This window comes from Drosophila novamexicana, unplaced genomic scaffold (assembly GCF_003285875.2).
Source record: "Drosophila novamexicana strain 15010-1031.04,08,12 unplaced genomic scaffold, DnovRS2.1 tig00004549-arrow-arrow-pilon, whole genome shotgun sequence".
Classification (NCBI taxonomy): Eukaryota; Metazoa; Arthropoda; class Insecta; order Diptera; family Drosophilidae; genus Drosophila; species Drosophila novamexicana.
Genome location: NW_020825047.1, coordinates 1,194,626 through 1,207,536, shown reverse-complemented (window position 1 = coordinate 1,207,536; position 12,911 = coordinate 1,194,626). Strand labels below are relative to the sequence as shown.

General features: G+C 36.6%; 2 protein-coding genes across 2 annotated transcripts in view; one reads left to right on the top strand and one right to left on the bottom strand.

Annotated features, from left to right (window-relative positions):
• LOC115769212 (angiotensin-converting enzyme) overlaps positions 1–12,911 on the top strand; it is a 66,543-nt gene that overhangs the window by 35,807 nt on the left and 17,825 nt on the right. The gene's annotated exons all lie outside the window — the stretch shown is intronic.
• On the bottom strand, positions 10,545–12,209 carry LOC115769220 (MAGE-like protein 2). Its single transcript, XM_030713933.1, has 2 exons — positions 12,198–12,209; positions 10,545–11,396 (listed from the first exon to the last, which is right to left on the bottom strand). Exons 1-2 carry the CDS (start codon positions 12,207–12,209, stop codon positions 10,545–10,547), a joined length of 864 nt encoding a protein of 287 aa, XP_030569793.1.

The window sequence follows — 12,911 nt, the reverse complement described above, 5'->3', positions numbered from 1 at the left end:
TTTTAAAAGTGATTAATTTATCTCTAAGGCTTTTTTTTCTTGTTAGCCAACTAATTGCACTTAAATGGCACTAAAGTTGTCTCTACAATAGAGTTGTGAGGAAGAGAAAATGTTATTAATATATAAGCATGCTATAAATTCAATTTAATTTAACATAATAACTAACGCTTAAAATAGTATTTTTGTTTGAAAGATTTGATTTGAGTGGAGTGTAAACACTGTCGAATAAAATGAGTCTCTTTAAATTAAGCTGTTAAGTATGGCATGGATTAGTACATGTGCCAGGGTCATTTCTTTAATCAGTTTAAAGAGATCAGTAAAATTTATTGTCAAAAATTAAAAGACATCCGACACAATTTGGCCCAAATTTCAGTTTGTGCTGGACTGGCCAAGATTTCTTTGGTAAGCGCGCATTTCGTGCCCGTTCGAGTCAGAGCTAAGATTGTGTCGAGGTTAGTTGAGGTAGGTACGGACGGATAGTATTTGTCAATTCGACTGTGCAGGCCCGTAGCAAGTCTCGAGACAATCGTGCAAAACCTTCGACATTTAATTTGGACACATTTTGAACTGTGCACGTTTAGTGGCCTGAAAAAAGTTGTTGTTTACATCAAACAACAATAACAACATCTAGTACAGTTTACTTTTTTTCAACAACTACAGTTTGCAAGCACTTTTTATTATCATTTTTGATAATTGCGCGAAGAGGTCACGCGAGTAAAATTTTGTTTAATTTCATTTCATTGTTGTGTGCATTTTTGGTTGTTAAACCAATTGTTTGTTGTTATTACCGTTAATATAACACTATTTTTTATTATAATAATTGTGACCTCAACACCCGCGTTTACAAACGGCAGCTGACCTTTGGATAGCAACACTTCGCACTTAAATTTTCATGTAATGTTTTTGGGAAATTAAAAATACGCGAAGACAAAGACCGAAAATGCCATTAAAAAGTGGCCAATTTTTTTTCCCGCTGCCCATTTGACATTTGGCCAAGGGGCACGGCTTGACAGACCTTGAAATAAGCGACTTGCCAAGACAATGCCAGGCTCGCCTACGCTGGTTGCTTGCCACACGGAACCAGACTTGCGGCTCGAGAGAACTTGCCGCGAATTGCAGCCAAGTGGTGGCGGCAAATGCATTAAAGAACTGGCTAACACGCCCACAGTGAACCCGCCCACAAACAACACGCTTGCCACTTCAATTGCCAACGAGTTTTGCCAAAAAAATAAATGAAATAAATAAATAAAAACACAGAAATTAAAAAAAGATTTGTTAGAGGCAGGTTTTAAGTGCTGGCAAATAAACTTGACATAAAATTTCGTTTAATTTTTTTTGTTGCTTAGAATTGCAATTATTAATGTAAATTAACCAACATTAAAAAGCACAACACATTTACTGATTAAGTACAGATAAGAGTGACGTTCTGGTATTAGAATTTAATGGCAAAGTATCCCAAAATATCAATGAATAAAAAGAAGTTTAATTTGAGTGAGGGAAATTTGATTAAAAAACTGCGATTTTTTATTAAAAGACAAATAATTGATTAAATATCGATAAAAATGATGTTATCTGATTAAAATTAAAATGTTAAATGAATTAGTAAGGTAAAACACAAGAAAGTGAACAAAGCTTTAAGTATAATTCAATTCAAAAATATATATATGGATTATTATTAAAATAATTTATTATTGAAAATTCTATTAGTAAATTGTTAATGTAAAACTAAAATAAATAATTCCTTAAACACAAATGATATATTTTTTACTTTTTATAACTGTATTCAGCTCAGCGTTATCTTTATAAGCTTTAGTAAAAACAATGCAAATTCCATTGGCTAATTCTTTTTAATTCAATTTGATTTATTATCCGCTGGAATCGTTCAGTGCCTTCTGAGATCTAGCAAGCGAAGGACTGTGAAATAAGGCTTTATACCCTCTTACAATGTTTTTTAACCTATATGGTATCTACATTAACAATTAAAGGGATTGAAGACATTGTATAGCGCTGTAAGGTATTTGAATGCTTCACCTCGCAGGTAGGTCGCAGGGGCATACAATTATACAAAAATGCTATTGCTATTAAGTTCCACTATGATCCTCATATGTAAGCAAAATCTTATCGAAACTTGACATCTATATTATATAGCCATAGCTGCGAACAGAACGTTCTTATACGGCAATATGTTCTATTTTCCAATTCTCAAATGTTACTATTCTCATAAAGTTAAACATCTGCACTCTCTCGTTAGTAATCTGAGTTGCCATATATTATTATTATTTATTTATTAATGGTCGACAAAACGAGTGTCTTCCTCATTATTCAATAGATTATTCAATAGAATTTTATGCTAAAAGCCTAGTTAAAGGATACAATTTTCTAAATAGCATCACCGACCGATGGAGGTGTTTTATTTGCCAGTCCGGCCAGCTGTGCCCCTTTTCACAGCTAATTTTGTCAGTGACGCTATTAGAGCCTACATCTAAGCAGAAGGTTGTAAGTAGGAAAAAAGTGTTTTCAAGGTACATTAAAATAATCTTAATTTGCTATATTAATAAAGAAAATACAATAAATAGGAAAAATGAAAGTAAGAAGATTGTTAATAAAGTAAAGCAATGTAAGTTAGATAAAGAGTGTTGAGTAGATAGGACAGAGAGAAAAGTAATGGGAAATCACCGACCCGGTGGGGGAAAATTTTTAAGCCTGTCCGGCAAGCTATGCCCCTGCTCATAGCTGGGAATGGTCAGCGACTTCCCGAAGGTATCCTGAAAGCAACGATTTTATTAAGGGTAGAGACAGTTCGGTAGAGAAAACGTGATGCAAACTATTATAATTTTTACATAGCACGCGAAAAGGATTGTGCATAGCGTAGTCTGTTGTGCACGTAGATAGTAAAAAAGGGCGATAATTTCTGGTTGGTCTAGCATATATATATATACTTAAGAAATTAATTAGATTCATGTATACCTTTCACGCTTTTAAAGAGTATTTAGATAGTCCGATCGGGTAATATCTTCCTGTGCAACTCATAATATCCGAGCCATATGTCTTTTAACACATGTGTGGCAATATAAAGTAATGCATAAATCATTTTGTGTATTATGGAGTTGTGTTTTTTGTCTCTCATTTTTTTGTTGCCCGTGTCAAGAAAACCGCACAGCAATTAGCGCAAAACTGAAACAATAAGATCATGAAAAAAAAAGAATTGGATTAAAAAAGAGCGACAAAAATAACAACAACAAATGCAAACAAAACAAAATCCCAGGCATGGGAATTATGTCGCTTGTACGTTTTCATTTGTTCGACTTTTGTCGTGGACTGCGGACTGTGTGAGAGTGTAAATATTTATACATACGTATATACATTTACATATATGGGGTGTGTGCGAATCGGCAGCAACTGTTGCTATTATGCATTAGCAACCAAGCTGCTTTAATTTCAATTCAAATTTTAAGTCCATATGGTGTAACTGCATAAAAAGCAACAAACACAAACACGCCCAAAAAGTCACGTAAATAGGCTAGAAGAGTCAGGCAAATCCAGATATGCTGCCAAATGCTGCACATTAAAGTCAGCAGCGCCTATAAAAACCAAATGTTTATAGCTCAACTCAAGCAAAGAAATTCAGGTAGTAAACGCTTTAAAAGCCATTTGTTAAAAATTTATAAATACCCAATGAACCATTAGCTGACAGAAGCTGCAAAAGATCAACAGTTAATTCAAGGGCTTTATGATATGATCTCACTTTTATTTTTTGTTGTGGCTTAAATTAAAACTTTATGTGACTAAAATACTTGTGTTATCAGTCCAAACAATCTTAATTTTATATTATTCTACGTATTTCTTGACTGCAAATATAATTAAAGTCTCGGTAATTCCATTTACAAGCGCTGAAGTTGATGTATTAAGAAAAGTCCATTTACTTGTGCTTAACGACATTTGTATCCTGTTTTTTCTTCACATTTTTTTTTCGTGGAATCTTTTGTTATGTATTTTCGAATTTTCGTTTATTTTTGTGTTTTAAACATAAAACTAACCAAGCAAGCATTTAAATAAGCAAAGCTCTGGGTTTTCATATATTTTTTTGACATTTCCAAATAAATTCTCACACAAATGTTGCCGACACGCCCTTTTAAAACAAATCAATGTTAATTTAATGTACCATTTGCTTTGATTTGCTCAACTGCCATAAAATAACAACAACAGCAGCAGCAACATGCATGACAATGTGAAATATCAAATTACTAATATCCATATTATTTCTTGAAGACACAAACGGCCCAAAATACACACACAAGCGGCCAATACAACAACAACCACTGGCCAGCTCAAATGCCACAGTGACACACTAACTGGGTGACTGCTAAACCAGCAGCAACAACAACAACAATAACAACAGCAGCAGCAGCACATGCAACTGTGCCATGAAGTCGAAGAAAACTCAAATTATGCAACAATCACGTTGCGGACAGCTGCTGGCAGTGGCAAAGCTATAGCAGCAGCAGCAGAGACGTCAGCAGCGACGCCTGCAGCAGCAGCAGCATCAGCTTTTGGTAGCAGGCAGTTGGTAGTCAACAGTCAAATGTCTGCCACATTTGGGAAGCTGCAACCGTTTGCCTGGCTATTTTTTTTTTTGCACAGCTTAAGAGATGGTTTTTGAGATATGTCGCATTCAATTACTCTACAAGTGCCCGTCGTAGTTATTGCGGTTGTTGTTGTTGTTGCTGTGGTTGGGCATGCCCTAAACGGGCGTAGCGTCAGCGCAATTGACAATCATTTAGGCGCGCAGATAAAGAACTTGCAGGAGTGTCCGAAAAAAAAGAAAAGCTAAATAAAAGCACTTTCAATACGGAAATCAAGCTAAATGCCAAATCGAGTTCGTTGCCTAAGTCTTTTGTTTTGCGCAGCAGGTGAAAGGATCACAGCCGGCAAATGCGCGTGTATTTATATCTGTGTGTGTGTGTGGCTTACTTACATACGTAGCCAGGCACACCCCAATTGAAAACTGTGCCGTTCGTTGCAATTTGGCGCCATAATTCATATTCCATGGCGGGGATATTGTGTGCAAAGGAAAAGTACGTATTACACAGCGGGATAAGCTGGCGAAAAAATGCCAGGCTAACAAAGGGGCCGAAATGGCCAGCACTGTTGCATAATAGTCAAGCTGTGAGGCGATGCGGCAGCTTTTATGGCTAATTTAATTGTTGCAATTTGAATGCATGCGATGAGAAATGAATGCTTTGATGTGCCACGCTCAGTGGCCGATAGTTGCGCATAATTCCGGTAGCCGTGCGTGATTTTGATGACCGCTAAGAGGTCACACATTAAAAATTAACCATTAAATTGGCAGAAAGGAAAAAACGGCAATGGCAAATATAATTGGACGTTAACAAAAGATAACCAATACTATCTATGGTATATGATATTATTTAGAGTATGTTTATGACAAAAACGTTTTTCCAAACAAAAGGAAAACTGTGGAAACCGATGTACTTAAATGATAAATATGATAGCTATATAATTATAAGCATTATATTGATCTAATATCATTCATATATATTTAAAGAAAGAATATCTAAATATTATACCTTAAGTTCTTCTTTATTCGGTAAACAAAAGCATATGTACTATACACTTTTTTTAATAGTGTTAATTTTAAAGGCAATAAATTTAAATTCTTGTTTTTTTTTAGCGTACGTCAAGAAAATATAATCAAAAAAAAAAGAAGATAAATATCATGTACTTAAAATAATAATTATAAAATATAATTTATAATGGTATAATTACATAATATAAGATATTGTAGATAGCAGCAAAAAGTAAATAGCATCTTTTATATACTCTGTCATATTGTAAATAGAACAATAGGTATATATATATATATATATTAATATAATAATATTAATTGTTTAATATTGAATATATTAATACTTTTGATATATAGTCTGAAAAAAGTTTAAACTTCTGCTCTACATACCATTCTTCAGCGATTCCCTTGAGCCTGTTCTGTGCTCTGTCTAAAAGCACATGCTCTTTACTTTTTCTTTTAGTGTATTCAAAATGTAAGACTGTTCACATACAATTTAGGTTTATTCCATTTAAGCTCTAAAATCGAAGAGGCAGAATCTTAAACTCAATTGAAAAAAACTGCAATATTTATTTTCAATGATTACGTAGTAAGATAAGATTATGCGTTTTATAAGCTCTTCAGAGTTCAACTCTTGTGGCATTTTGTCATGTCAATGACTTCAATTGCTCCATAAAAAATGTAAAAAATAAAAAAAAAACTACGTCCATATAAAAAACCCAGTTAACAGCGCTGGTTGCTGGCCAAGCGAAGCAGAAAGCCAAATGCAGGGCAAGCAAAGAATCCCAAAGACGCTACACACATGTTGCAGAGAGGGGGCTAGGGAGGCGCTAAGCAGGGATTTCCAGATTGCCACAGTTGCTGCCGCTTGCTGCTTCACTTGACTTGGAGGTGGGCAACGGAATTGCAGCAAACGCTTTTGCGGAGGCTGATTTCGATTACAGTTCGAGTTTTTGTTGTTTAATTTTGTTTTTTTTTTTTCTTTAGTGGAAACTGGTGCAACTTGTAGCTTTGGTCTGTTTGGCTGCCAACTGACGCTGCATTTGTCGTTGCATTTTTTGGCCAAAAACGTAGCCAAGCTCATTTCGCAATATTAAAAAAAAAAAAAAATTGAATAAACAACAACTAACACATTTTGCTTCAATTGGATGGACAGCTTGGCGATGGCGATGGCGATGGCGACGGCGACGGATGACCTCCAAAAGTCGCTGTCTAGATCAGCGCTCATTAGAGCAAAAGTCGCGCTTGCCAAATGTGCAACGTCTTTCCGAGCTTTTTCTCAGACAAGAAACAAAACAAAGCAAAGTACAAAATACAATATCAAAAGACCGACTTAAATTGCGAAAAATTACATTTCGAGTTTTTCATTTGCCTTGTTGTCGTCGTCGCCGTCGCCGTCGTCGTCGTCTCTGTCATTTTGTGGCAATTAATTAACTTCCAACAAATATGCGTACGTCCTACCCTGCCTCCAACTCCCACGCCCCTCCAGCTTATGGCAAAATTATTGCTTTAATTGCCCCGCAAAACTTCAACTTGGCGGCCACCGATTGCCGCAATTTGTTGCTTGTCTTTCGCAGCGTTTTGGGTGGCCTTATCGAACTATATTATTGCGTAAATGCCACAATCCATCCATGCAGAGAAATCAGGCACAGTTCCTATGTGCGTCTGCATTGCAATGTAATTTCGGCAATTGATTTATGTTGGATTACGAGCAATTTATGTGTTTCAATGATGTTAAGCTGATTAATTGGCCAATACTCGAAAGTACTTGTGCATAAGACAAATAAATATTCAAAAAACTCATTTACGTATGTATTACGGTGGGTAGTTGGATTTTCTTTGCTCAAACAGGTCGATACTCGAAAGTACTCGTCCTTGAGACAACTGAATACTCATATTACTTATTATGTATTTATTTTAAAATAGGGTGATAATCTAAAGATAATTACTCGTATATGTATGCACTTTTAACTCATAAAACTTTATGTGTTTGTATTAGCATAAGGATGTAAATAATGGTTTTCATATTTAGGGTAAATGAATACTTATAAATACTCATCGTAAATATATTTTAGAAAATGGATATTCCTCTATTAACGGAAAGTCCTCATAAGAGAACTTAGAAAACAAAAGAAGATTACTCGTATTGTAAAGCACTTATTACTCATAATACTTATTATGTATTAATATTACCAAATGCAAATAAATAAAATGACTTATTAATACTCATTGTAAGTGTGTATAAGATTATGTGTATTTCTCTATTGACAGGAAGGCGAACTTCGAAACATTAGTTATTGCATTACATGTAATCTTTAGAAGGCAATATTCAAAGGTACTCGTGCTTAAGTCGAACTAATATTCATAATAGTCATTTAATATTTGTCTTAGACTCATTTTACTCAGTTTGCATATTTATCATAGTTCTGAGATCCCCTCAAAACTCACAAAACTTCAAGGAATTTCAAAGACCTTCAATGTCTGGCAACAACGAAAAGAATTGTGGTCTATGAACAAAGTAACCCACTTTGATTAAATTACTGTCTCTGTCTTTGAAGTATTTTGTGTCTAGTGCAGTTTCTTAATCATATTTAATGACAGCGTGCTGCATTCTTGTTCTATTTAATTTGTTATAATTAAACCCTACAAAATTATTTATTGCAATTAACTTTTATTAAATGATCCGATTGGTAATTGTATAGCAATTGCGCAAACCAAAAGCATAGACAAATCCAAAAACAATTCCAAGTGGAAACACCTACGAGACAACAGCTCAAGAGCATGTAACAAATGATGGTAGGAAAATAAGTGTACAAATAATACCCACAAATAATCTTAGGTGCTCAGAAGTGCAACCGCAAACAGGCTACAGTCAAAGTTAAATGCCACGCCCCCCATATACGAGCTGTAAAGCCGATGACCTTCAGCTGATATTAATTCTTGTGGCTGCTAACTGGTTCTTGCAGCTCTTTGATCGATCTATCTAAATGAGGTCTTTTTGTGTTGTTGTATTTTTGTTAAACAAGAAACGTAACGAAAGAAAATTAAATCAGAAATTTAATCGACGCGTCGACTTTTTTATTAGAAAGTTGTTTTGCTTTAGTTCCGTCAGCAAAGTCCTTGAGCATATGCAAAGAGCTGGCTGCGGGGGCTTTGACCCTACATTAGATGAGCTCTTAAACAACCCATGGATGTTTGATATATGTTCAGCGCGTTTACAAAGGCGCCTTTTTTGTTTTTATGCCGCCCATTAAAATTAAACCGGATTCAATCCGGGATATCTTAAAGATCTCTGTTCCATCTTCTATAGATGTGTGTGTGTTTGAAAAACCCAGGTGGAAAATGCAAAACAGCCCTAAATTGTTTTAAACGATTCAATTCATCAAATTCAAACAAACAATTTGTTGTTTATATTATATTTTATTTTTTGTTTAGAGTTTTTTATGGTCAATTAAAAGTTGTGCGCATGCCTTTCGCTCTCTTAGAACCTGGCTGCAGTTGCTTTTGAAAGTTGAAATTTTGGTATTTAGCGAGGAAAAACCCGGCCATAAATGACATATACATGTGTCTGCTCTGGTTTTTGTTATTTAAATTTACGAGCGTTTCGAGCAGTCGCTTCTGCTCGCGTGACCTTTTGTTGAACCCGACACAGCGCTGTAATCGGGAACTCTGGCCTTGCACCTGTCGGATGAATCGCATTACGCGCTGGCGATCAAGATATCCGCTGTGACACGCGTCTTTATCATTTATGGATCGTCTCGCTATATCATCCTTTTATGCCAATGACATGCAGTTCCTCGTCTGCCATGCAGCCCGAAACTGGGTCAGCTCGAAAAAGTCACTTTAAATTGTCCACTTGCTGGTTGGAAGCATGAGAGGACATTTGTCATTCGCTTTATAGCTTATGATCTATCAATCAATGCACATAAATATTTAATTATGCGTTAATGTCAGCTTAGGCGAAGAGAAGAGCTTGACATACTTTGTTTTGTTTGTTCCATATAAATAACTATTTCACAGTGGAAACTTCTGCGAAATTGATCTAAATCCAAGCAAAAAGTATACATAAAAATACATTTTTAAATCAATAAATTATTTTGTTTTTAAATAATTTGATATTAAAATTTATTTGCTTAATAACGTTATGTTACGTTATGTCATATGATAACCATGTCTCTCCATCTGAATGCTTTTTTTCGCTCTTCTATGCGATTTTCATGCACTCAACTTATGTCTGTTGATAATAATGTCTTCAAGTTCTGGGTATGTGTAGTGAGATCAAATATCAAATATCATATGTTTTCATTTGTAAATAATTGCATTAATGTGCAGACATAGTATGAATAATTTTGTAGTCACATATAGGGTTTTATTATATTTATTTTTTGTTAAATATAATTTTTCTTTTTATGTTAAGTGTACACAAATTATGATTGTTGAGTGTGTTTCCTAGAAATAGGAAATAATTTAAATAAATAAAAATCTGTTTATATTATTTTATACAATTTTATTTCTTAAAACATTTTTACATCATTTTTTTTCATATATATATTTCATTCATTGTACGTTGAAACCTTTCACTGATAAACAACAGCAGCTAAAATGTTTATAAAATTTGTTAATTCTTTTAAAAACAATTAGCTGGAATTTATCCTAAGCTATTATTTCATACATAACAATGCTCCATTTGATGGTTGTTGGGAAATAATTTACAAAAGGCTTTTGTTGTTCTTCCTGGGGGTGGTTGTTTTTTTTTAACTTAAGATCTAACAGAGTGGCAGGGTGGAAGTTCTACTAGAACCTCTTGGAAATTATGTAGGGGAGCGCAGAGACCGTGTGAGAGTGTTTTGTTTTTCTTAATTTTTGTTGGACAGAATTAAAAAAATGTTGCTAAATTTGATTCGGCTCATATTCTGGTAAGTCCTTGGCGTTGCCCCAAATAGATTCCGCAACCGCTCTACTTGTGGTAGCCAGAATGATCGGCGTAAACGCTGGCATCATGACCCGCACCGCTGATTGGGTAGCCGGTGATCGGGAATTTGCTGACGGCATAGGTGGGGGCGTGCTTCACAACGGAGTGCGAGTAATGGGGCTCCTTCACGTAGACGGGGTAGGGGCGATCGACTGGCACATGCACGGGCACCTTCTGGATCTTCTCCACGTAGACAGGGTATGGCTTCTCGACGGGCACGGGGTAGGGCTTGGGCACCTCAACGGGCACTGGACGATCGACGGGCACATGGATGGGCACCTTCTCGTGACGGATAACCTCGTAGGGCTGTGGCACTGGGACGGGCACCTTCACGTACTCCTTGACGGGGACGGCAACCTTCTTGATGACTTCGTAGGGCTGTGGCACGGGCACCTTAACCTCAACGGGCACACGCTTCTCATGCACAACTGGATAGGGGCGGTCAACATGCACGGGCACGGGCACACCCTTGGTCACAATGATGGTCTTGTGCAGCTCAGCCTGTTTGCTGATCACATAGGGAGCGGGCACGGCATGCGTTTGTACTGCAACGGCTGGTCCGCTGTGGCCATAAGAGATGCCACCACCACCGTGTCCATAAGAGATGCCACCACCGCTGTGTCCAACGGCAATGGCGGCGGGTGCAGAGTGTCCATAGGAGCTCAGGCCATAGCTGGCACCGTGACCAAGGGAACCGTGACCGATGTGGCCAACATCCAGACCAGCATGACCATATCCATAGCCCAGATCGAGCAGACCGCGTTTGTCCAGTTTCTTCTCCAATGGCACCTCATCGGAGGCGCAGGCGGTAGCCACCAGCAAAGCGGCTAGGCAGAACTAGGGTAGAACAATAAAAAATTCAAAATTCATTTGTAATTCACAACTTGTTTTAGCACCTAACTTAATAGGTTATGCAATGAGCGGCAATTGAATTAGGTAATCAGATTAGAAAGTTATGCTATTCAAGATATGACGCCCATTTGGCCACAAATTGAGGCGACAACATTTCGCTTTCAAATGGTCAGGTGAAACGCGTGCGTGCGACGCATGCGTAATGCGATGCACAACCAGGCAGGCCCCCCCGACGCACACACGCCCACACGCCCACAGACATGACAAAATGCGACGGGGGCAACATACGTCACGCATGCGCATACGCGACTTTGTCGGACAGTGTATTTAGCGTTCATAATTGATTATTTGTTGGCTCAATTTTGATTACAGTGTACAGCAAAATGTGTCTGGCAATTAAATTAAAGTGCATTTATCATTTTATGGAGAGTCGCTGATTGGCAATTTTGTATTGATTCAAGTTGAAGTTTGTCATTTGTGTATTGAATGATATTATTCACGTTGGCCAACATATGAACATTATGTAATTTGTGGACAGGAAGTGAACGGGGCGGTCAAGCACCCATAAAGACGAGCTGCTCAGAAATTGCATGAATATAATGATCTGTAAGCACTTAATCTATGTGGGAGTTGACTTCAATAGTTGTTAATTTTTCTAATCATAAACAATGCTGCATTTCTCACACACTTAAATCAAGAACTAATAAATTCCTTTACTTTATAATTCAGAGCCACATTATTTGCACATAATTAATAGAAAATATGATATTGTTATTGTTTACTTACGAATACTTTCATTGTGAAGTCTGTTGGGAATTGCCAAGGCTGTAAATAAATAATAGAGAATTTTTCGCATATTAATATTTTACATTTTTACATTAGATTATAAAAATTAAACACTGTTTACTTAAAATATATATTTAATATTTATTTATATATTTTTTTTTATTTTTTTACTTAAACACAATTCGAAATACTTTTTGAAAAACTTAAAAATTGTTGTTGATTTCGTTTAACTTAAACATTTTACACGACAATTAATAAAAAACAAAAAACTTTGTTCGTTTGCCAACACTTACGAGCAACGCAGAAAATGATGTTGTAAGGATTTGTAGAATCACACACGATTCCAAACCTTTGACTGGATGCTGTCTGTGGTCAGTGGCGCACTTTTATACCCCCAAAGAGTTTTTGTGTCAAAACGAAACTGAAAACGCCGTCAAGCTCCCAGCGCCAAGTCCGTCGTAAAAAGAGCTTTTTTCCACCAAGTGAGAGACGCTTGGCGCTCTCTTTCAGCAATAAAAGCTCGCGCCAGCCGTGTTGCCTTGGTATTGGTGAGCTTTGTGCAGTTGTGTGCGTTGCGCTCGGAAAGTTTGCAGCGGAAGCGCCCACTAATACAGACGCGCCGCACTAATACCAATGCAGATGCGCTTGTCTTGGTTTGGCGATTGGCCAAAATTTCGAGATTTTTCAAAATTGATCAACTTGCGAGTCATTAAA